Source organism: Sceloporus occidentalis, unplaced genomic scaffold (assembly GCF_023333645.1).
Source record: "Sceloporus occidentalis isolate IW3139 unplaced genomic scaffold, rSceOcc1.0.p SCAF_121, whole genome shotgun sequence".
NCBI classification, from domain to species: domain Eukaryota; kingdom Metazoa; phylum Chordata; class Lepidosauria; order Squamata; family Phrynosomatidae; genus Sceloporus; species Sceloporus occidentalis.
Genome location: NW_028317101.1, coordinates 407,055 through 433,869, shown reverse-complemented (window position 1 = coordinate 433,869; position 26,815 = coordinate 407,055). Strand labels below are relative to the sequence as shown.

The window sequence follows — 26,815 nt, the reverse complement described above, 5'->3', positions numbered from 1 at the left end:
CTCCTTTGAAATATTTACCACAGTGGTTTCCTTTTTCTTTTAGTCTTACTAACAAGTTTAATGCAATGTTGTGTTGCCTTTGGCAGACCATCTCTTAAATAGTTCTGTTTCTCTTTATTTTAGAACAATCTGCCTTTCTAAACTCTAAAGCCTTAGCAACCTCTCTCCTTATACACTGATTGATGATCACTGGAGCCCAAATGCATTCCCACAGTGACATTCGAAATCCTCTATATTTGTAAATACTAAATCCCTACACAACCTTCTTTCTTTTTGGCTCCTGTAAGGAATTTAGGATGTCTCTGTGCCTGGCTGGTCCAGCAGTTTTTCCAATCTACTGTACCTCAGAGAGATTAAAGCCCCCATAATGTATAACCTCAACTTTCATTGACATCTTTGACATAGTCATTTCTCCAACTAATGGATGGTCAAGCTCCTCTGTATGTCCAGGAGGTCTATACGTCACATCTATGTGAACAACCACTTTTATTTTTTTTTTACTAAGTTCTAAAGCAACCCAAACTGTCTGTAGGCTCTCATCCTTACTTTGTATAAGATTAACTTTTAAGCTATTTCTCACATTAAGGGCAAACCCTCTATCTTTCCTTCCTTCTATATAGTTTCTGTATAACATGTGTCCTGGTATGGCATCATCTCAATCAATAATTTTGCTTATTGTACCACATTTCAGTAACTGTCATTGGATCCACATTAGAAGTTGGGGTATTAGAATTGTGGGCACTCTCAAGCTTATACTTTTCAACCTATGTGTCACTACATGTTGTAGTTTAGCCTTTTTCTGTATCTACGCTTCTCTCATCATCAATTTCAAAAACCCCTAAAGCTAAGCCCTGCCTTGAACATGCACTAGCTACCCCATTAATGCTATCTTCACCCTTCTCCAAACACTCTAAAATCTTGTCCATCTTCTTCCCCAGTACAATAGCCCCTCATAATTGAGGAGGAGCCCATCACTGTTATAGAGCCTGCCATTGACTTTGTTATTAGTACCAATTACGACCGCTGGATCATCACCATACCGCCCAACAATCTGTCCTCTCAGTCCAACACATGCCAAACCCGAGCAACCTGGGAGACAGCAAAACGTTTGGCATTGAGGGCCTTGGCGGCAGATTACCTTACTTTCCTAATAATTGAATCCACTATCGCCATAGCCTGTCTAGCCTTCCATTTCATCCCCATCTATACTAGAGAGGCTACTTGGTGAATCCACCTGCCCTAGTAATGACAGATCTCCAGCATCCTCCCTACAAATTGGCAAATAGACATGTGTGTTTGAATGCATGCAAATTTTAATGAAATTTGCCAATTTTGTTAATATGTATGAATGTCAGACCCAACTTCCTCCTGCTCCAGGAGTGCATATATGTGACAAGAGTGACAATTCCCAACATGGTACCCCTGGTGTTACAAAGCAATTTAGACAAAAGTCGAAGTGAACAATATAAACGTTCCCCTCTTTCTTCTCTTTCAACTTCTTCAATGTACTGAAAATATACCAACATGTATATTGTATACACAATTTTTAAAGTGGAGCTTCCATAGATAAACCATAGTTTTGTTCCTTATCTGAATACCTATAGGTTGCCATCCTTGTACTGGAAATCATGTAATATTTTGGGTGCCTAATGGAATATCGGGACAGAGCTAATGTAAATGTTTACCACAATCCAGTATAGTAAGCAATCAGGGTGTTCGTGTAGTGGATTGAGGTAAAATTGGGCTTTTTTGTTTAAAGAAAGCACTTTTTTTTTTTAAAACGTATTTGTAATCTAGTAATAAAAACATTTTGTGTGAGTACCCCTTTAAGCAAGCCAGGGTTCCACAACGATTTTGATATTGTGTTTAGGATCATCATAAAGTTGGATACCTAAAGTTTTATAAAACACAAACATATCACTAAGGTTTGAGAAAATTGAGAAATTTTTTTACCCTAGTGATGGAAAATTCTCCTACTTTTGATATTATTCTTTAGGAATGGCATGGTATGGTATGTTTCTTTCTCAACTATATTTATCATCTAGATTGTAAACTTAATAGCAGAGCCCTCTTCACCTAATGTGATTGTCAGTTCTAATTTTATCATACTCTTTAAATTATTTATTGTAATGAGCACTATAAAAATAAAAGATAATAAATAATTCTAATAATGTAGATATAAACCTGCCTTCTTTTCCCCCCCTATTTCCTAGTTTTATGCCTGAATGAAATTAGATGGTGCACCATTTCTGACCTTGAGGACAAAAAATGCAACGATATGAAATTAGCTTTCACTCAAGCTCAGATCCTCCCGCGGATGTCATGTGTTCGAGGCAGCTCCTCCACAGACTGCTCTCGAAAGGTTATGGTAAGACGTATAACTCTTCATTCATTCATACATACTGTTTTATAATATGTCATTCATTCATACATACTGTTTCATAATATGTCACATATGTATTGAAGGATACATAATGAAAATTCAATAGTGTTGTGCAGAAATATTTGTACCAATTTAAAAGGCAAAATATAAAGTGATTATATATAATATAGTATAATGCAGACAATATATATGAAAAAAAGTGCTATGAATAATAAAGAAACAATACTTATATTTTTCGTCTCTGTGTTTTCAGTTTTTCAGTTGTGGTTTTTCTCCCAGTGTTTTAACATATGTAAGAAAAAAGAGTAACATAGTGTTTTCCGTAAAAGCAGTAAATCTGTATCAGATATTTTAAATGCGGTATCCCACTCACATTGATGAGAGCATTATAGTTTGCTCTAACTTTCTGGACATAAATTGAACGGTTCCACCCGCCAAAGGGATTGTATGGGCTTCCAAAACTCCTTCATGAAGAAAACAATTATTGGTCCACACGATAACGCCACAGAACGAAAGCCAATTATCGGTCCACACGATAACACCACAGAACGAAGCAAAGAGGCAGATGGTAAGGTATACAAATATTTAATTCGTTTACAAACAAAAGTGCGGTATGCTCACATTTAGGATTTCTTTCTCGGATCTCTCTCTCCAAGCAACTTCCAGGTATAGCAAAGTAATGATGAGTTTTCATCTGGGAGAAAAACCACAATTGAAAAATTGAAAAAAGACAGAAACGAAAAATATAAGTATTGTTTCTTTATTATTCATAACACTTTTTTTCATATATATTGTCTGCATTATACTATATTATATATAATCACTTTATATTTTGCCTTTTAAATTGGCACAAATATTTCTGCGCAACACTATTGAATTTGTATTTGTATTTTGGTAGAAAGGGGTTATACTTAAGTGTTTGCAGCACCTGTTATAATATATTTTAATTTTCACCTTACTTTATACACATATATATTTTTTGTTTAGCGCCTGAACTTTTATTTAACTCTACTAAGGATACATAATGTAATATAATACTTGGTTATTTAATTACAAACATAACTTTGCTTTTATTTACTGCATGAAAACCCCAATCTAGTGCGTTCTTGTTTATCCAGTGGTCTTCTTCCCCAACAGAACAGCCAGGCGGATGCAGTGACATTGGGGGGAGATTCTATATACCGAGCTGGCAGACAATTCAATTTGAAACCTGTTGTTGGTGAAGTGTATGATCAAGGTAAGAATGGCAATGATATGCATTTTTTTTTACAAAGGTTAATTTAATGTTATGGTGATTAATGGCATGGTCTATTACCGTATTTGCTCGATTATAAGACGAGGTTTTTTTCAGAGCAAATGCTCTGAAAAATACCCCTCGTCTTATAATCGGGGTCGTCTTATAATCAGACCTCAAATAGGTCTGACTATGAGACGACTAAGATCCAGATCCCCCGCAGCTGCAGGGGACCTGGATCCTCCTGTCCCCCCCCGCCCCACTTACCGGTACTTCTGAGTCCCCGGTGTGTAGCTGGGGCAGCGTGTACCGGTGCGGGGAACTCTGATCTCTGACAGTCGGGGAAGGTCTGCGCGATGGACGCAGACAACCCCCGCTGCTAGCCACGCCTCCTTCCGACTGCAGCGTAAGTGCGTGGGACCTACACACTGCCCCGGCTACATGACAGGGAAGTCAGAAGCACCGCTAAGTTTGGGGGGGGCGGGGGAGTGTTAAATGGGGGGGCATAAGGCATTTCTGGAGGCAGAGTGCTCTGTGAAATGCCTTTTAACCCCCTTTATGCCACTCTGCCTCCAGAAATACCTTTTTAACCCTCTATAGGCCACTCTGCCTCCTGAATGCCTTAAACCTCCCTACCCCATAATATGCCTTTTAACCCTCTAAATGCCAGAGTGGCATATAGGGGTATAAGGCATTTCTGGAGGCAGAGTGGCACATAGGGGGTCAAAAGGCATATCATGGGCAGAGGCGTATATAGGGTATGGCAGCCATGGCACGTGCCATGGGCGCCATCTCAAGGGGGGCGCCGGTGAGCGGCTTTTAAATGCCGCTCACCGGCATTTTTTTTAATTTTTTTTTGATGCGGAGGAGAGAGAGGGGCGCCTAGCAACCGCTCGGCGCCCCTCATTCTCCTCCACGAGCCCTCTACCCCCGTCCCGGTGCCAGCATTTCATGCAGAGCGCCGCAATATGCCGGCATATTGCGGCGCTCTGCATGAAATACCGGCACCAGCGAGCGGCTTTTAAACACTGATGCGGAGGAGAGAGAGGGGCGCCTAGCAACCGCTCGGTGCCCCTCGTTCTCCCCCGCATCAAAAAAAAAGAAGACAGCGTTTAAAAGCCGCTCGCTGGTGCCCGCTGCTTCACTGCTGGGCGCCGAAATATGACGTCATATTACGGCGCTCAGCAGTGAAGCAGCGGGCACCAGCGAGCGGTGCAGGAAGACAGAAGCATCGTCCTCTCGTCGCTGGACTTCAAGGTGAGAGAGAAGGGGGGGAGAGAGGGGTTAAAAAGTGATGAGGGAGTTAAAAAGTGATGAGGGAGGGAGTTAAAAAGTGATGAGGAAGGGAGGGAGTTAAAAAGTGATGAGGGAGGGAGGGGGTTAAAAAGTGATGAGGGAGGGGGATAAAAGGTGATGAGGGAGGGAGGGGGTTAAAAAGTGATGAGGGAGGGAGGGGGTTAAAAAGTGATAAGGGAGAGGGGGTAGATATAAGTAAAGAGTGTGCATTAATGTGTGGATGCATTGAGTGAATGAGGGAGAGCATGAGTTAATGTGTGGATGCATTGAGTGAATGAGGGAGAGCATGAGTTAATGTGTGGATGCATTGAGTGAATGAGGGAGAGCATGAGTTAATGTGTGGATGAGTTGTCTGAATTAAAGTGTGAATGGCACAGGCAGGGTGTATATGGGACAAAGATGGCACTGGCCGGACTGTTTGGGGACAAAGTTGACTTGTGCTGGGCTATTTGGCGACAAAGATTGCAAATTTTATGTGTGTAATCTGGGCGCTGGTCAGGTTCTATGTGGGCAGTGTGGACGCCAGGGCTGGCTTTGGGGTGTGCAACCTGTGATCTATGCCTGTAATTTAGGGGGTTTTAAATATACCTTTAATGCCGTGTTTTTATGTGAATTTCAATTGATCTTTACCTGCAAAGCTGGGTTTTTGTGTTATTCTGTAGATCCATATCTGCTATGCTATGTTTCCATACATTATTTATGTGTACTTGCAAATACAGGGTTAATATGTCTTATTCAGTTGATCTATACCTGCGATGCTACGTTTCATATATTATTATTGAATACCTGCAAATACAGGACTTGTATGTCTGATTCTGTTTATTTGATATATACCTTCAGTGCTGAGATCACAAGTGAATTTCAATTGATCTGGGTTTGTGTGTTGATCTATACCCGCTATCGGCAGCAGGGACTAATATATATATATATATATATATATATATATATATATAAATATATATTGGCAGCAGGGGCTAGTAAATGGGTTTTAGATATTTGGACAGGGGCGCAATTTCAGTGCTTGCCGTAGGCGCTATTTTCAGTAGATACGCCTCTGATCATGGGGCACAGTGGCATATAGCATTAAAAGGCATATCATGGGGCACAGTGGCATTTAGAGGGTTAAAGGCATATCATGGGGCACAGTGGCATATAGGGGGTATAAGGCATTTCTGGGGCAGATGTGCATAACTGGGGGGCAGGTTGGAAAATAGAAGGAAATAAAACCAAAATACTTTTCTCAATCATAGCTTTTATTAAAAAACAAATAGTTTAGATGAATTAACATTTACTGGTAACACTTTTTTCCTATAGGGTCGTCTTATATTCAGGCTTTTTCTTTTTTTCCTAAATTAATATTCAGATTTGGGGGGTCGTCTTATAATCAGGGTCGTCTTATAATCGAGCAAATGCGGTATGTCCAAAGACTGCTAGAGACGTACATAAACTCCAGTATCAGGGGAACCAGGTTAAACAATAATTTTATTTTATTGTATTTATTATTTTTTGTATTAAATTGGTTGGGAAAAGACATGTTGGCTTTATGAGCTCAAATAATGGTATAGCTGGAAAGCACTGGATTGAGTCACATCAGGACCTGGCCCAGGAACTCTAAATATGTTTCCCACACAGCTGCTTCCATTATTATACAGTGACATTTTGTGTTGATCCACAGGTGTAGGGACCTTTTATTATGCTGTGGCTGTTGCCAGGAGGAACTCAAATATCACCCTAAATAGTCTAAGAGGAGCCAGGTCTTGTCACACTGGAATCCAGAGGACAGCCGGCTGGAATGTCCCTATTGGCTATCTTATTGATAGCGGACGAATGTCAGTTATGGCCTGTGATATCCCTAAAGGTAAGATGATAAAAGTAAAATGTATGCAATAAGGTTTGTAACTGAAGGGAAAAAAGGTACTTGATAGTCCAATCCGCTTCTTACAGGGACAGCCCAGGACACACTTTCTATTCTTTAAAGTTGACTTTATTGACATTGAAGTTAAAAAAATAAAAAAACAAAAGTGCATATATTAATAAATGCTTCATTCACTCCTTTGAGCCCATATTACCGTAATTATGTAATTTTCACAACATACCATGTTTGGGGGTTACATGCTATAATAAAATGTCTTAACTAATATGAGCGAAGAATGGCTAGGTCTCCATAATGCCTGAAACTCAACGTATACGGTAATTGATACTGAAGAAAATAATTTAAAGCCCCCTAGACGTAGACTTAATATGAATTGTAACTTTGCAATATTTCCAGTTTCAGGGCATTGAAAGTGTTATGTAAACTGCTAGAGGAGGTGGCATGGTTAAACTTATATAGGGAGGATTAGATTAGAACCAGATCCAGCAGCTCTAAGTTCCAAATGTTATTCTTCTAGAGTTAGAATGATTATTTCATTATTATCATCTTTGTCTCCTCTGGTACCATGGTATTTGTGACATAGTTTTAACATTATTAGACTTCTTTCAATTGTTTTTGGAACATGTTTGGTTTCTTTTTGTTTCTAGGGGTAAGCAACTTCTTCTCCAAAAGCTGTATACCTGGGGCCAACAAGGCAACCTACCCATCTCTCTGTGAGCTATGCAAAGGAAATGACAGTGGGCAAAATGTGTGTGACCTGAGCAGTCAGGAGCGATATTATGATTATAACGGGGCTTTCAGGTATGCCTTGGGACCTAGGTGAATTTTTTAAATCATTTTGCAGGAAGGTCATTCAGTATATGGAGTATGTGACCCACCAGTAACATAATCTACCTTCTTGTATACAACTGCCTGGAGCTCTATGTGTAAACAGAGATGCTATATTCATTATGGTTACGTAGAATATAATTTATAATTTTAATATTATATGTTAATTTTAGAATTATATATATAGATAGATATATATTAGATATGAGATACTGGCTAATTTGTTTGTACTAGTTCAGAGTGCTTAGAGACAATAAGACACCTGGTCAAACAAATCACACACAGAATAGTTCGATCTTCATAGTAAAACTAAGCATTGAAACAGTAATTAGAATGTAGCCACCAAGTAATTCCTGCAAATCCAACATCTCCCAGTGGTTCAGGAGGGAAGGCCGGAGTGCTGAAAATAAAAAAAAAATAAAAAAAAGATCTATGCCAGCGGGAGTCCTGACACTGTGGGCCAAAAGGAGAGAGTTGTGATTTCAGCTCCTTCACTTCATGTGACCAACACCAGTGAGCTTCTGCTGTGGGAAGACTTTCAATGAATGTGTATGTTTTGTGTGTGTTAGCATGAATGTGTGCATGGGTGTGTGTTAGCATGAGTTTATAAATGTGTGTTAGTGTGTGTAAGTGTGTTAATCTAAGTATGTGTAAGTGTACAGTATGTTACTTTGTATGTATAAGCATGTGTATGTGTGGTAGCCTTTATGTGTATGTACGTGTATGTGCCAGTGTGGTGGTGGGGGGGGGGCGATGAGGCCACTTGGCATTACTTGCCTCCCAGGCCAGAAGTTGCCAGCCCTCCCCTAGAGCAGGGTACATTGCAGCATGTGAGTGGTGGTTGGGTTTATATGAGCTATATCTCTATCATTTGAAATTCATCATGTTTCTATGCAGTGGTATGTTAGAAATAGGAACAGCCAGTTCTAAGATTCTTAGATATGCTTCTTTTTAATGTAATATCAACATAAGTCCATAACCCCAGTCTTCCCTAAATCCCTGCAAACTAACCCACCCAAATAATTAGAACAACCCATAGTTTTCTCCCTTTTCTTGCTTTTTCTCCAACTAAATGATTTCTTTTAATGCCAGCCCATTAATAGCCGTTTTATAAACTCAAAAGTTGTATGACTCACAGGCTGAGTTTGATGTGCCTACATTATACTGATATGTCTACATATATTTTGTACTCTGTTCTTTAAACTACCCCATGTTGTTTGGTGGAGTAAAATACTGATAATTGATGATGATAATAATTATATATCTCTCTAGGTGCCTGGTGGAAGGAGCAGGTGATGTGGCATTCATTAAACACAGCACAGTGTCTGAAAATTCAGATGGTACGTTTGATTAACATACTTCATTGTATGTAAGGCAGGGTAGAATCTAGCATAGGACATAAAGTCTAGAAACGATAAACCAGTCAAGCTGACATAGGGATAAATATAAGGAGTAAGTTCTCTAAGAATGGATTCTCAAAATGCCCCCCCCCATATTATTTCATACAAGCAAACATTTTGCATGTTACATATTAGCTTGCTGTGATGTATAGTGATAATAATATCTTATTTATAAATTAACTATGAATATGTCACAAATTTTACTGGAACAATGCATGATGCAATGCATTAATAATATATAAATATAACTAATTACATAGTTTAAATAGGGTGCACTATAAACATGACCAAACCAAAAATGTGGTATAAAATAAGTCCAAATATTTCCCTAGTTCTTGCGGATAATAGAAACACAATTCTCCACATACGTCGTATTATTATTATTATTATTATTATACTTTATTTATAGAGCACTGGCACAATTTACTTCTTATAATACATAGCCTATAATAAAAATGAAAACATATGTTTTTAAAATTTTGTGCATACTTTTTATAGGCAAAAATTCTGATGCCTGGGCAAAAGAAGTGTCATCTGCAGATTATCAACTCCTGTGTCGTGATGGGACACGGGCAGAAGTGAGTGAGTGGAGGTGGTGTAACCTAGCAAGGGTCCCTGCTCGTGCTGTTGTGGTCCGGAATGATGTGGATGGTTCCATAATTTATAACTTCTTACATGAAGGGCAGGTAAGCACGGATGTATTGTAGGATATGTTTGTATGATGTTCTTGATATTTTGGGGGATTCTGGAAACTTTGTCATGTATTTTTTGTTCACACAATAGCGAGTTACTGCGAGTTGCAAAATACTGCATACGTTTTAAAATTAAATATAGATTCTTTTAAATAAGCAAATTAAATGTTTCTGTTTAATGCCCGTTCAACCCCATCATGATCAAGTTATAGTGCTTGAATTTTTTTGCCATATATACCATATGTTCATTCTGTATAAACAGAATTTGATGGCAGACCAGAACTGCTCGGCTCATGTAATCTGCCCAGTTGTCTGCTTTTTAATGCCCAGTGTACTCAAACATTATATATATATATATATATATATATATATATAAATGCATACATACATACAATAAGACAGACTTGGGTGACTAAGGGAGTAATGTAGTATGTCATCAAATAGTTTTCAAATGGAAGAGCTTATTAACAGCTATTTTAATAATATGTTAATAAAGTAACAGCAAAATTAAGCATGCAAACAAAGTTTCAAAACAAACACACAGAAGAAAGCCCTGCGCTCAAACTCCCATCACTCTTGGGTGGCAGCAACGGCTATAGTATTCATCAGCCCAAAATACATAGAACAAACACCGGAAAATAGTTACCTGCGCACTATCCCAAACACCTGTGCTTATTTAGACAAATGGAGGTTTTTAGTTTCACTCCAATGGCCATTAAAAAGGAAGATTTTCAAACCAACAGATTGAATGTACTAAAGCTTGGAAGTACTTCCAACAAATAAAATGAACTGAGAACATAATAACTGATACAGAAGAAAAGGCTTTCATAGCTTGGTAATGGGGATGTTTTTGGTGATGAAAACCTTTCAGAAGAGACTACTGAATTTGCGATTCTCCCTTTATTTGTGGGCCGCATGCCCTCCCCTAGGAAACATTCTTTCGATCACTATGGTGATTGTACCACTTTTACTATTTTGTTACTTTGTAACATATTTTCTATTCTGTCAATAAGTGAGAATAACAATGTATGTAGCTAGTCTGAAAGAAAAAACATGCTTTGTACTAATGAGATGCAAGATAAAAACATCCCTTACATCCTTTGAAAATACCTCTTCTTTTTACAGCAAAAATTTAGTGTTGCTAGTTCCAATTTCAAGATGTTTGACTCTTCAGCCTATGGAGGCACCAACTTGCTTTTTAGGGATTCCACTATAGAACTGAGGTCAATCTCAAATCAGACTTACCAAGCCTGGCTCGGAGACACGTTTCTTCGGACAATGAACGGAATTGACTGCGATCCAGACAGTAAGGCTGTATTCTATAACATTCTTATTAATTTGAACAAAACTGGCTATATTTTGTGTTAACCGTTGTCTTTCCTTTACAACTGTTTTAGGAAAAAAAACATGCTTGCAAATACTTTTAGTCCAACAGTGAAATATTGACTCCAACTGGCCCATCAAACCTTGTTAGTGGTCGAGGCTCTCAATGCAGTTGTGTGTGATATGTTTTTTCTTTTGTACATTGGTCTGCCTAATTGTCATATCACAGAATATAAATACAATGATATATTTTTCACTATTATAATTTTGAATTCACTAAAGCAATCTTTCTTCTCTTCCTTTAAATTATTTCTTCCACGTATTCCAGAAATCTATTTCTTGTTCTTCACTATATAAAATATCCTGAGCCCTACATATCCTGGAAATAAGTAGCCCATAAGCCCAATATGTCATACAGAAAGTACCTTAGAAACTGCAAACATAATTTTGTCCTGTATGTTCTTGTCTCAAGAGGTTTTGGCGTTTAAATCAGATATTGTGCAGTTCTATATTCAAATATTACAATGTTTTATCTCTCTTTTAATAAATAACATAATTTAGAGTTGCCCAAAATGTTGCGTTGGTGCACCTTATCTACCATGGAGATCTGGAAGTGCGCAGATATGGCCAGCGCTTTTATGAACAAGACTTTGTACCCGTCAATCCAGTGTGTTTCTGCTGACAGCCCTGAAGCCTGCATGAAAATGATACAGGTCAGAGTCCTATGTGCTAACAACCATGATCCCCTTAATAGTTCACTGGGTTTCAATTAGCTATAATTTACATAGAAACATAGGAAATAAGAACGCTTCAGTCCATCTAGTCTGCTTTAAAGATTCAAATCATAATCAGTCCTTAGATAAATGTTTAAATTTCCTTACTGTGTAAACCTCTACCACTTCTTCTGAGAGGCTTTTCCACTTATTTACCACCATCTCAGTAAAGTAAATGTATATTATTATCATTATTATTGTTATTGTTATTATAGCAAAAAGAAGCTGATGCAGTAACATTGGATGGAGGGGATATTTACAAAGCTGGAAAGAATTATGGACTGGTGCCTGCTGCTGGAGAGAATTATTTGGGTAAGCTCTCAGATAAGCTTTTTATTTAAAAAAAGATACTCTATTCTTCATAACTTGAAGACTGGCTGATGATTGTAACAATATATTTACTCATCAAAGGCTATACACAAACCATGTTTGCTTTTTCAATGTGATCTGGTATTCTGAATCAGTCTGGGTGATATCTAAGCAACACTATATATATATATATTAAAAAAAGATACTATGCATTATGTAGGGTCAGCTCACCCACCTCTAGCAGGCAAACCTCACTGGAGTAGGCCCAGGGGCGGGCTGGGCAGGGGGGCAATTGCCCCCCAGGCCGCCCTAAATCTGGGCCGGTGGGCCAGACGGACGGCCGGCAGACAAGCATTCAACGCAGCCGCAAAGTTAAAAACTAAACGGCTGTGAGCAGGATTGAATGCGGCCGTCATGCCAGTAGCGTACCTGGCGGGGGGGGGGTGGTCCCCACTTTAGTGACTGGCATAGTATATAGTAGGGATGCACCGAAATGAGGGCAGCTGCCGCTCATCTGAGGGGTGCCACCACACCGGCACGCCTCCAGAAACGATGCGCGCGGCAACTGTGGCTGTGTGTCGGGACTTGATGTCAAATCCCGGCGCACAACACTGAAGCCACGCCCACCGTCTTCCGCGCTCAGTACACCGGAAGGACAGGACACAGAAGAAGAAGAAGAAGAAGAAGAAGAAGAAGAAGAAGAAGAAGAGGAGGAGGAGGAGGAAAAGTGACAGTGACAGAAGACAGGTAGGACAAGATTCAGGGAGAGTGGATTAGTGAGTGTGTGAGAGTGATGGGTGTTATGCTGAATGTAAGTGTGTGAGAGTGATGGGTGTTATGCTGAATGTTTGTGAATGAGTGTGTGTGTGATAGCATGGATGTGTAAGTGTTGGGGGATAGCTTGGCATAGGGAGGCTGTAATCACATTCCTTTCATGCCCAGATTCCAGCATGTAGTGGCTGCCTAAGCATGATAGGAGTGTGATTGCTGTTATCAATTATTTTTTTTGGTCCAACTTTGGTGCGTTAACACTTTTATTGGACAGAATAATTCTATAACAGTATTAATATATTTATAATTGCAAACAGCAATCACACTCCTATCATGCTAAGTCAGCCAGCACATGCTAGAACCTGGGCATGATAGGATTGTGATTGTTGTTATATATATATATATATATATATATATATATATATATATGTTAATATTGTTATTGATTTTTTGGTCCAATTTGTGTGTTACTTTTTTTTTGGTTTTGGCCAAGTGAATTCTGAATTTTCAGTTTCAGTCCAGAATTTTCATTTCGGTGCATCCCTACTATATACTATGCCAGTCACTAAAGTGGTAAGCCTACACCACATTCAAGTTTGGCTTAGTATATAGTGATAGGGGTTGTACTGCAGTATTGTCAGTGTCTGGCTCAAAGTATAGGCACACATTGACGGTGGTACCGCATAATCCCTAAGTATATAATGATATCAATTATGCTGTCCACCGTCAATGTTTGCCTAACCATTGAAACTATGCAGTTTTAAAGTGTGTGTGGGGGGGGTGCCACATACAGGATCTGCCACAGGTGCCAAATACTCTAGGTACGCCCCTGCATCATGCGGCAGTCAGACCCAACGGCCATGCCTCATCTCTTCTTCCCACGTCTTAAAAGTGGTGGGATGAAGAGCTGAGGCATGCGGTGCGTGCGCGCCGGCCACTTTAATTTCATTAGGCGCCAGTGGAGTGACTGCCGCACGACGGCCGCTTTCAATGTCGCTCGCAGCCGCTTTGATGGCGCAACGGGCCAGTTGACTAGACTTGCCCCCCAGGCCTTAGGCTGCCAGCCCTCCCCTGAGTGGGCCCTTCATAATGCGTAATGATTACAGGGGGGTTTGTTCAACTTCTGGTTTACTGAATACACCCCACTATACACACATGATTAATCAGCTCATTGTGATGGGGACACAAATACTATTTCAATAATAAAACAAAACAAGCTTATTTTTTTATTTTACTAGAGAGTGTGTCTGACAGTTACTATGCAGTAGCTGTGGTCCGAAAAAACCTATATGATGCCTTTACCATCAACGAATTGAAGGGCAAGAAATCATGCCACACAGGATATGAACGGACTGCTGGGTGGAACATACCTGTAGGAACTCTAATTAAAAAAGGTTTTATTAGACCCGAAGGATGCAACACTGCTAAAGGTTAGTATGTGTATTCACTTATAGTTTTATTATTAAAGGAATTGTTATTAGAAGGTGGAAGTACTGTGTATAGGTGCTAAGCCCCTCTTTGCTTGATAATGGCCTATCCCACAAGTTTCTATAATGGTACGAACAGGTTGCTGAATTTGGCATGTAGGAATCTATTGCTAAACCCAGAGTACACATGCGTGTGCACACACCAAATGTTCTTGAGTTACAGAGTTTGTTCCCAGAGCAAGACAAATTGGAACAGTAAGTACTAAAGACTGGATCCCATGAAAATTTAAATCACAAGTTTCACGATTGCTTATCTAAAAGAAAAATTGTGTATTCCATCAATAATCAGCAAGAAAGAAAATCCCAAATGAGGGAAGTATGATCCAGCTGGGCTCCATCTTTCACTCGCCCATGAGCTAGGCTCAGCCAAGCATTCGGCCCAAGCCAACAATGACTTGACCAACTATAGCTACTCTTGGGTCTAGGTTCAATGCCAACTGAAGGGTAGTGAATATTTCACCTAGTGCATTAGTAAGAAATAAATGGCTAAGTTGCATAGTTATTTCTAGATTTGAATGTACCATATCGTGATTTTGGCTTTCCTTTAACTCTATAGCTGTTAGCAGTTTTTTCTCCGCAAGCTGTGTGCCTGGCGCCAACCAGAAAAACTTTCCATCACAACTGTGTGAGCTCTGCAAGGGCGATGGAACTGGAAGATCTAAGTGTGAGAAGAATAACCAAGAACAATACTTTGGATATTCTGGGGCATTTAGGTAAATATTGGAGAATTAAATAAGCATTTTCTAAAGAATAGTAATGTTGGTAATAATACACATAGTTAATGAACAAAAATAGATTCTGTTGGTTTACTGGTTAGGTTTGGCCTTTCTAGACAACTTAACTGAATTTATGGTGAGTAACAGAAACTACAAGAAAAGAGGACACTCCATGTACATCAGTCACCAAAAATTTTGATTTCACTAAAAGGAGGCAATGTGTCCAAAATAGTCCAAAAAGTGAAAAAGAACATAAGGAAGAGTTGAGCAGCTTTCCAGAAATATGTGTAATCTTCATATTTAAAATTATCTTTATGTGACAGACATATCAAATGCTGTATTTGCAGATGTAGAAGGTGAACCCAATCATAAGGTGGCCCGCTAAACCTTAAACATTAACAAAAGAAAATCCCTGAATATTTTATATATATTGTTTCACCATTCTGTATTTGCTTTCCATTCCAAAATTCTTAATTGATTTGCAAAGTTTTTATTTGAATTATGTTTAGTAAGACATGCACCTCACTGATTTACCTAACCATTTTTTATGTTAAGTATAGAATTCTCTATACATGCATCAAGGAGCGATGTGGCCTTTGGTAGCAAACAGTTCTGGTGTCTTGTGTTGGTAAAATCTTTAGGTTTTTATCAAAGAAAATAGGGCATACCTAATATGTGATTCTGTATTTTACCTAATATTGCAATGCCCAATATCATGTTTCTGTGTGAATTATCGCAGGTGCCTGGCAGAAAAGACTGGAGATGTGGCCTTTGTTAAACACTCGACTGTTTTTGAAAACACAAATGGTATTTGATCTTTTTTGTCATATATTCCTTTGTCGTGCTAACTTTGCTTTGCTCAGTTACGAAGGATTTTTCTTTGGATACATTTTCAGGATAGAGTTTCTAGCTATGACTCTTTTAGCATCGCAGTAAAAGGTATACAGAATGCTATATACACTGTTTTTCCTAATATTAAAGCATAAAAGTAAAACATGTGTCTTGCTTAATTACAGCCAAAGGTTAATGTATATATTTTGGTATAGAGTAAGTAATGTGGTTCTCACCACAATTTTGTAAACCGTTGATTGTACACAATACGTCATTGGTGTCAGGCACTCATAATCCATACATTTATTAAGCATAGTGACAAGATCCGTGCTAATGATGTTTGTAAAAAAATACAATTCTTATTCCCAATGAAGTTACATTAGTTTATTTGACCAAAATAGAAAAAAAATTGCTATCATTTGTCTTCGTCTATCTACAGTACAGATCTTTACATCACAAATTTCTGAGGAGCAGTGGTAGACCAAAATAACATTTTTTTATTATTCTTCCCAAGGAAAAAACACACAGGATTGGGCAAAGGATTTAAAATCTAGTGAATTCCAGTTACTATGTCCCAATGGAGCCCGAGCAGAAGTAACTCAGTTTGCAGACTGTAACTGGGCACAAGTGCCACCGCATGCAGTAATGGTTCATCCAGATACCAACGTACATGCAGTGTTCGGCCTCCTAGATAATGCTCAGGTAAAAAATCATCACTCAAAGAGTTTAGAAGTACTGCAGAAAAGTTTTCTAGCTATGGTATCTATAATTGTAACTGTAAAACCTTTCAATTTGATACAATTAAAGAAAAAAGTTACAATACAGAAATGCTAATTCCACAGACTAGAATATTCAGCATCGCTCATTCTCATTTTACCAATGGGTTGTCCTTAAACCCATTTATGACAAGGCATTTTGAGCCCATACATATACAGGCTTTGTCATGAAGGTGTTAAAAGTACTTGATGGTTGAGCAATATAAAAATGATGTTAAGAAAAATAACACAAATTGGTAAGCAATACAGAAACAAAGAAACATAGAATCTGATGGCAGATAAGAACCATTCGGCCCATCTTGTCTGCCCAATTTTACTCATGTAAAGACCTTAATTAGTCCTTGACTTGTCTTTTGCCTATCTCATACATGTTTATATTCCCTTAGCGGATTAGCCTCTACCATCTGTTCCATATATCTATCACCCTCTTAGTAAAGTAAAACTTCCTAACATTACTTACTGACCCTTTCTAGATTTTAGATTATTATCTCTTGTTCCGACATTTGTCCTCCTTTGAAATAAACTTCTCTCCTGTACTTTATTAAATCTATTTAGGTTTTTAATGTTTCTATCACTTCTACTCTACTGTATAGCTTTGCCTGCTTACCTTTAAATCCTCAGAAATACAATAATTACTCCTAAATCCCTCTCTTCTATTGTCACTGACAGAACAGTGTCTCCAATGCTATATTGTGCCTTGGAATTTTTACATTCCAAGTGCATTATTTTACATTTATCAACATTTAACTGCAGCTGCCAGACCATTCTCTAATTTACTTAAATCATTTGACTTGTTCCACCAGAAAGGCCTCCACTTTTGCAGACCTTTCTATCCTCTGCAATGAAGACATACTTTACCATTATGATCTTCTGTAATATCACCATTAAAAGTACGAGTCCCAATACTGATCCCAGATGTACCCAACTAGTAACAAGTCCTACCTCTAAATATACGCCATTAACCTTCCGCCTCCTGTCACTCTACCAGTGCCTTATCCATTCAACTATTTTTACATCCAAACTCCAACACTGTAATCATTTAAAAATCTTCTTTAAGTCACAGTGTCAAACACCTGAAATCTAGATAGGCGATATCTACTGCTCCTCCCTGGTCTATTGTTTTACTCAGTCCTAAACTGGAAGCTTTGTTAATTGCCTTTTTTCCCCCATCTCTACAGATATATTATGGGAGCGACACTAATCCTGATTTTAAAATGTTCAACTCCTCTTTTTACTATGCAAATGACCTGATTTTCAAGGACTCCACCAACAAAATTGTTCCTGTACAGGAAAAGACCACATATGAAAAGTGGCTAGGAAAGAATTATATTGAATCGCTAGAAGGTGCACAGTGTTCTTCCAGCACAGGTAAGAACTGTCTGTCTTGTTGCAGGTCTGTTGAGTTTGCGTTCCACCACATAAAAGCTTTCCTTTGCACCTTAAAAGGTCACAGAATGCAAATAATCGACTAAAAATTACCCCACTGTTTGTTTTTTTATTTAAATGCTGATCAGTTTGCCCCTTATAGATGAAATGAAAGATTACATTATAGAACCCAATATCAGCCCTTATTATTACTGAGACATTTTATCAACATATACCTGACTTTTGGTTGATGCACGATGTGATGGCAGTGGGCAATGGAGGGGTATTACATTAAACTATAATACACTGTTGAATTATTTAAATGGAAATGATAGTCTTTTATTAGTATATTATTGTATCAGAATCATTATATGTAAATAATGTTTATATAAGTATAGCAAAATAAATCATTTTTTTGTTTTCTGCACCCACCAATGAAGGAAGCTATGTTATGACATCATATTCTTGCTCTCGCTCTAAATCTGTATGATATTGCCAATATAATTAGCCACTGGACTGCAACTGGTTTATCGGGATGTAAATCAATATTAGTTTATATGGCCAGTTATTCAATATTTATGAGAAAACGTATCGAACTGTAGTTTCCAATTCCATTCTGCATTTTAAATCTATAAAAAATTACTTTTCACTTGGATTATCTACAATTCGCTCCATGACATACACTTTTGTCCTATCTCTGTACAATTATAAGCAGTCATTTTCCTTTCTCTTTTTTTCCCACAGTGCTTACTCCATGGAGTGCCATTTTAACAGTGATTACCAATCTCTTACTCATTAAGTTGTCTGTATAAACTGCGGAGGCAATGGGATGTGGCTGCAAACGGAATTGCTATGAATGACACTTTAATAGCTGAAGGATGAATGTACTCTTAGTCTATACCTGTCTTACTGTCTTCAACTTTGTCCTCTATCCAAGTAACGCATAAAGTCCAAGTCATCAATGAATATTTTAGTTTAGACAACAACATAATTTACACATGTTTTCCATGTTTCAGATGCCAGGGATAACCTTTTCTCCATATTTCTAGTTTTGCATTAGACTGATCTAATAGTGGTGTAAAGAAATAATTCAGTAAGTTGGCAGTAGAGGTGAACATTTCAATTTACTGACTTCACTATGCATCCCAAAGTAGTAACTTCATTCATTTTACCTACACAAATGGCTGAGCTGGGCATCCGCAATGCATAACTCACTGACTTAAAAATACATTTTGCTGGGCCAGCTCAGTTTCCAAAGAGGAAAAAAAAATCAGTGGGGTTGCCCCTTTGCAATGCATAATGAAATTCTACTTAAAAATGCTGCAGAAGCCCAGACTGGTGAATGTACCCACATATGTTTCAAAAAAATATTTAAATATAGAAATTAAAACATAATATTTTTACATATTTGTATGTATAGGCTTTAGAATACATAATGCATTAGTAAACTGGAGTTCAACTTATCAGGCTTACATAGTTTACTTTAATATATTAATAATTTCACATTAATGACATTCAAATAGACCATACAGTGCAGCCATTCTCTGATCACTGACATATAGAATAATTTTTGCAAATTGTAGGTTTTGGTTTAAGTTTGTCTGAGGAGCAAAAAAACTCAGCTCAATCACTAATGCGTTACCCATATTACACAAAGTATGAGCTACATCACTATTTCACATCTCTGTTTAATAGTATTGTAAATATTGTGTTTTACTACGTTAGCATGTGTCGGATGTGTAAAGAACAAATAAAGTGTGTTTTTAAACAAAAAAACAATTACCAAATCTCTCCTCATATGTTGGACCCTGCTAACCACAACGCCATGGGTTTACCAGAGAACTATCTGGGTTTTTTCCAGAGTATCTCAGAGATGCTCTCCTTCCTGGGTCTCTGAGTCACTTTCCACTTTCTCCTGACAGGGAGCAGTATTTGACTACACCTAATCTCCACCTACTCCCTGGGCACTAACTGAGGCTAGTACCACTACTTGCATGGCTAGCCCTACCTCCATGAATGGCTATCTTGGCCCCCTCAAGAGGGAGAGTTCCAGATTGCCTAACCTGGGAAGTTCCCAGGTATGATCATTGCAGGGCATTCACTACAAGCAAGTCCAAAACTGACAACCAGATATGCAAAGTATTTGGGATTAGGATTGGTGGTTATGACTAGAACACAACTATTAGATTGCTCTTTTAATCATTAACATTTCTGAGACCATCAAACAAGTAATATAATTCCAACATGATCATAAATTATTGCGATATGTATCAAAGAACAATTAACACTGCTCTTATGGAAGACCGCCATAAACCAGCAAAGTTTCACTTCCTCAAACTTCCCATCCATTTTACTGACGTAGAGTTACATATTTAGTCATGTAGATTCTACGACTGTAGGTTAAAGTCAATATTTGCCTATTTTTAGTGATGCTGGGTAGATGCCATTAGCCTTTTAAGGATTTTTTTTTTTTAAGTGGAATTATTTCAATCAGCAGGTGGTTATCGTGAAATTGAGTCTCGGGATTATAGAACATTTAATGCCTCTTAGGGTTTATCTTCTCCAGTGCAAGAACTTGAGTGGTATTACAGTTTGAATCCAATAAAGTTACCCATGTGAGCTATTTACAACAATGACTTCTTTCCAGTATTTCATTTAGCCTTCATGCAAAGCTCTGTGTAAAAAGTATGATGTCAAATAAAAGCCATTACATACACCATTTTTTCTTCAATGTCTGTTAAATCCATTGCGAACATGCAGTACAGTGTGTGTGTGTATATATATATATATATATATATATATATATATATTCAGGATCTAATCAGAACAGAAGGATTTTTTTTTGTCATTGACAGGCTGACATTTGAGGACAAATTAGTCACTGCTATGAAAAACTGGCCTTCGGTTATAATTTCTTCTGAAACCCTACATGGGTGGCAGAATGGGAGCAATGTTAAAGTAAACATAGATGTGGACTTTCTAAAACATTTAGGCCTAAAGTTCCATGTAAAAGTGAGTTTAAAGTGAATGTTTACCTGTGTTCTAGTTACTGACATTGTCTCTCTTTGAGTGCTCCCTTGACTTCATAGTGTAGGGTCTAGATGTGACCTCATATCCAGCTGCTTTGTTATATGAAGTCATGCCAAGACTGCAAATGAGATTTTGTAGCGGCGACTCCTGGAAGATCAACAAAAACGTGCTCCTTGATGGATTTGGCTTGTGTTGAGCTATGTATCTACCACCTCCATCCATCCATTGTGCCACCATTGAGTTTTTTCAGTTAGGCCCTAAATGTGTCAGATGCTTCATCATGACATGCTGGATCTCAAAAAAGGACAAAATGTGCAATCGTTCTTAGAATATTTAGCATCACACTTGTTTTAAAGTAGGTCTGTCTTTTTTCCTAAATCAAACCTTTTAGTGGCGTGATTGGTGTTCATAAAAATCTGTAGAATTATTGCTTCCCATTAAGTTATGCCCATTATTAAGTTGTTGATTAATGGTTCTGGAAAGGGCTCCACAAGGTAAAACAATACTACAAAACAATATTCAAAGTAAGTAAAAAATGTAATTAAGGTACGTAAATTATGTTAAAAACTGTTACGAGGCTGTTTTCCGTTTAAGCAGACTCTATTTAAAACATATCAGCAGCGCATAGCTCTGCCTGCATGCTTATGCAGGCTCACAGCTCCACCATACATCATTGACACATCCCTGGCTAATCATTGTTTAATTCTGCTCACTGGCACATTTCTTCCAGGAGGGTGAAGGAACAAGCCTGACCTAGTTGTGCAAAGGAATGGCATTTTTATTTTGGGATGTAATTACTTTTTTCTGATAAGTGAATATGTTTCAGATCAAAGGTTTCTTCTTAATGACACTTAAATTACCATGTGTTTCAAAATGTGTTTTTCACAATGCATACACACATAGATATACATATAACAAATCTAATATAATTGATGAAGAGATTTAGTTTCTATCAAAGCTACAGAATAGATATTTTTATACATGGGATTTTCTTTGTTTTTTTTATGGTTAAAGTGAGACACGCAATTCCCTTAAAAATGGGAAAGATTTACATTAAGCCGTGCACAACACTTCAATATATTCCTATAGAGGAATATGAAATTGTGAAAGGGAAGCTCAATTACTTTTTAAAATGTCTGAAAGTGTCATAAATTCTTCATTTTTAATGCACTATACATTTTACTTTTCTTTCCCTTTCACAATTCCTGTTGACTGTTTGCACTTTGCTCAGACCTTATCATTCAGTGCGTATGCATGTTTGTTTTTCTGTTGTGCTAGTATTTATGTTAAAACATTAATAAAAATGGTTGAAAAATAATCTCCTGTTAATGTTTTTTTTTTTTAATATGATGGGCTTTACAGGATTGTGCCTTAGGTCAGCTGCGGCATTGTATGACAGATGTCAGAATTGGTAAAAAGAACAGAGGAGAAGATGACAGAACATTTTAAAATAAGATGGCATGATTGTGAGACTAAAGGAGGAAACAAGAGACAGTCTTTAGTCCGCTGGTGAAAGCCGCACGAAAAGTAAATGTGGGAGAGAAACAAAAAGGAAGTTATCGAAAAAGATAAAGTGATCTAATTAAAATTAGTAATGATTTTAGGGGTGAAATACTTTACTGCACTGGAAAACACATGTCTCTGACATCACTACATACATACACAATGATGTCAATGATTTAACCAATTAAATTCCTTATGTCCAATTGGCTAATGTCTAAATTAACATTAACAGTGAAACAGAAAGCTGATTTTAGCCATATTCTTCACAACACATTCTGTTCATATTATATTGTATTTTCTTATATTATATTGTATCTTACTTCGTCAGTCATTGACAGAAAAATAATTGTAAACAATTGTAAACACTGACGTTGTCCTAGCCTGAGGCCTAGTGATACCTTAATCCAATGATGGACTTCCCTGGAGAATATTGTGAAAATATTTAATGAACGGATCAATAGCAGAAACTGCGGGGATACAAGATAAAGAAATGTTACAAAAAGCAAAACTCTAAAATAATAATGCAGGAATGCTAAGGGATAAAATGCCAACCATTTCCCGGTATTTCATACCACAAAACCACTGTGTCTATCTGCAGCAAAACAATATCTGTAATGTGTGACTATTAACATAAACTATCCGTAATGATGCTGTGAGGCGTGAATCTAACAAATGTATTTCTGATAGACTTCCTGTTAGAAATGCAAAAACTTTGCTCTCTAATAAAAAGCATCTGAGAGCATTTGAAAACGAATTGCGCCCTCTGCTGGTAGTGAGTGTAATAGTCTTCAATACATTGCTTGCATAAATAAATAAAGTTTATGTTACTTAGTAAATGAAATCAGAGGTTTTGAGATGTAAAAGCAATGAATCCCACCTTACCAGTTGCATCTCCATGACTTCACCCAGACTGTATCTATTCCGTTGGAGACACTAGCTTGTTCCGCCAGACTCTTTCCTACTTACTCTAATTCTTACTAAGAAGGTACCTGTTCAGAAGCATATGATCTGTCCTACTAATGCCCCCAACATCTGTTTCCAAACCCTTGCATACTACAGGGGAGGGCTGGCAACATTCAGTCTGGTAATAAAGTAGCCCATGTGATAAGAAATGTATCAGAGTTTACTATTCATTCCTGTGTATCTATATATATATATATATATATATATATACACACACACAGAGAAACTGCAGAAAGGATCCAGTAAAAATGTAAATGATTCCTTGAGTTAGTATTAGTCTAGGCCCTTGAATGCATGCGGAATTATAGAACGAAACACTTTCAGGTAGTGGTCCTAAATGTTTAAATCAGAAGTTGCAACTGCCCTTATGCCCCTAACATGTCCATGTGACTTTAATTTTCTGTCACAATCCCCCCCAACCTCCTAATACGTTTTCATTTTGCAAGAGTGGGCCCCTTTTGCTCCCTTCTGTACTGGTATGTTTTATCTGTGTCACATTATTATTCTAGACCCATAAACTCACACATACACACACACTCATGCTAACACTGTAGTTTGACACCCACCCTTAGACACATACAATAGCGCCAGCAGATTTTGTAGCGTTGTATAACGAAATAGAAGCTGTTGATTGGCTGGTTTCTCGGACCTATATTTGGCTATAGGCGAAGTTCTAGCAGGCGTCCTCTCCCGCTACAGCTGCTCCTCTAGGATGCTACGACGGCTGTGATGCTATTGCGCTGTCTCTTGTAGCTACATCTAGTGGCTGAAGTGTGAAACTGCATCTACACAGCAACCCCTTAGCCTTTTATATATGTGGAGACAAGACTGGAATATCTTACCGTATAGGACAGTACGTTCAGCCAACTGGTTTCGATATATATGTAATACTTTGTTTCAGTTCAGTTACTCAGTAAGTTACTGATGACGCTTTACTTTACTGAGAGGGTGTGTAGACAAGTGGAACAGCCGCCCAGCAGAAGTGGCAGAGGTTAATAAAATAATGGAATTTACACATACCTCCCGTGGGGATCCCATCCTCATTCCTGGCTCAAACTGTTCATTCTCTTTATTTATTCACCAAATATATTTGTATTTATGGACTCCATACCATTTCTCCAGTGCATGGGAGATCCCGGCAGATTGCGCGCCTCCATCGTTGTCCATACAAATTGTGCTTCCCTGCGCTAAACCCCAGATTATAGGCTGCACCCCCACTTTAAAGCCTTAAGGGGGGGTACGGCCTATATTCAGGCAAATACAGTATAATATCCAGATTTTCCCAATAATCATACAAAGGGGGTCTGTAGGTAAACCATGGACCCAAGGATACATTTATTGCACGGCTGGATTGTTAGGATACATTTAATATATATATACAGTATATATATATATATATATATATCGAGGAATATCAGTCTGGTGTGGTGTAGGCAATACTGACGTGCTGATGAAGGTTAAGTTATTCTTGCAGCCTTCCATTGATAAGTGTCAATGCCTGTCCTATCCTTCCTGGCCTATGGCAGCCACGGAGGATTCAGACTGCTCAAGAGATGAGTAGCTCCGGTAATCTAAATTATGGAATTTCTTGATTTATAGAACAAAAAAACCCAAAACATTACTTTCCTTTACGGATAACTCAACGCATTGGAGATGATCCTCACCCAGCTTTTTAAAGGGGGAGATCTACGTATGGAGCAATCAGGATGGAAAGCAAAATAACGTTCCCGTTAAGAGACCTTTCCCAAATTTGACCCACCGCTACCCAAACGCACGATAAGGTATATGATACGTGCCGCCTGAACATGGCACATGTAGAGATGGAGTTACCAGTCTTCATAGGAGCTTCTGTTGGACATGGAATCCCATCACCTAGGACAGGGGTGTCCAACCTGCAGCCCTCCAGCTGCTGCCGGACTACATCTCCCATACTCCTTTGCTAGGTCCTTGGTTGAAAGAGCATTATGGGAGATGTAGTCCTGCAGAAGCGGGAGGGCCGCAGGCTGGACACCCCTGACCTAGGATGTGGCATCAGCGTTGATACCAACACCCAGTAAATATGAATGCGTGCTTCAACGTGGACACTATGGAAAGTTCTGATGTCAGTTGATACATTGTTGTGTTTTTGATCAAGACACCTTTGTGAGTTCTATTGTCTCATCCCACACAATCGACACAGAGAGTTACTGTTACTCCACACGGACCCCAGAACCGTGTAGCAAAGCACCCCAATACATACCAGTACCGCCAGTGCCGTCCGGGGCTCTGGAGTTCGAGCAGAACGAGGGAAGATATTTAGTCTCAGCCGTCAGTAACATTCTCAAAAAATGCAACATAGTTGTTCGGATTGAGATGAAATCATTAATACAGCGCTGTGACATCCCCGGCACGGGTGCTGGCAGAAGGAAGGGTTTGAGACTGATGTCACCGGCGCATACGGTAACGGCGCCGCGTGCGACGAGTAGTCCTGAAGGCTTCTTGTTGGGCGCTGCTCTGTGCTGCCTGAATGGGAAACACGACATCCCTGGCGAGGGTCCACAGGCCAAGGTTTGTAACGTAACAATAATAGATGAGAGAGCGGCTAAGGATTATCCCCGGCCACAGATCGCTCCCACCGTCTCGCAAACATGAATACAGCGGAATGAAATGGTTATATGTAATGTAAAGGCAATGTGACCCAGCCGCAGCGGATAATCCAGGATGGAGCAAACTCGCTTTACAGCGTGCAGATCAAGGCCACGTTCTAAAGATACTGTTAACACTTTGAGGAAACAAAGCGGTGGCTTTGATCCATGATACAAACCTGTTTATCCTTTCAGAAGCATGTAAGTATGATTATATAAAGTGCGTTTAAGATATATGTGTTTTTTAGGATTGTATATAAATAAAAACAAACACTTATATAAAATAAAAAAAACACTTTATATATATATATATATATATATATATAGTGTGCTTTTTTTATATATGTAAATAGTATTTTTTTAATGTATACATTTGTGTTTTTATTTATATGTATGTAAATAAAATATATGTCATATCTTTCAAGACACACGTTTTTATTACATGAGCTTTTAGAAGTCAACAAGCAAGCACCTTTGCTGTCGTGAAACAGAAGCCTCCTCCATCGCTTTGCTATTTGTAAGAGAGCTAAAATAAAATAAAAGTTAATTGTTAACAATATGAAATGGGTGAAAATAATGTATTTTCACCCATTTCTTAGGACAGAAACCCTGTGGAAGTTATACACACTCAAAATTAA

General features: G+C 38.2%; 1 protein-coding gene across 1 annotated transcript; it reads left to right on the top strand.

Annotated features, from left to right (window-relative positions):
- Positions 1-644: 644 nt before the first annotated feature.
- On the top strand, positions 645-26,184 carry LOC149282184 (melanotransferrin-like). The gene is made up of 16 exons (XM_089498515.1): positions 645-690; positions 2,214-2,368; positions 3,521-3,620; positions 6,589-6,771; positions 7,434-7,587; positions 8,887-8,954; positions 9,513-9,700; positions 10,832-11,012; positions 11,591-11,742; positions 12,018-12,114; positions 14,121-14,312; positions 14,926-15,082; positions 15,825-15,892; positions 16,431-16,618; positions 17,871-18,060; positions 25,688-26,184. Exons 1-16 carry the CDS (start codon positions 645-647, stop codon positions 26,182-26,184), a joined length of 2,616 nt encoding a protein of 871 aa, XP_089354641.1.
- The last annotated feature ends 631 nt before the right edge of the window (positions 26,185-26,815 follow it).

Excerpts from the sequence above, each read along its gene's own strand:
- LOC149282184 (XM_089498515.1), top strand. The coding sequence starts at position 645 with ATGGCATCATCTCAATCAATAATTTTGCTTATTGTACCACATTTCA. Across the intron at positions 3,621-6,588 it reads TGGTGAAGTGTATGATCAAG|GTGTAGGGACCTTTTATTAT; the intron begins GTAAGAATGGCA and ends GTTGATCCACAG. Across the intron at positions 14,313-14,925 it reads AGGATGCAACACTGCTAAAG|CTGTTAGCAGTTTTTTCTCC; the intron begins GTTAGTATGTGT and ends TTAACTCTATAG.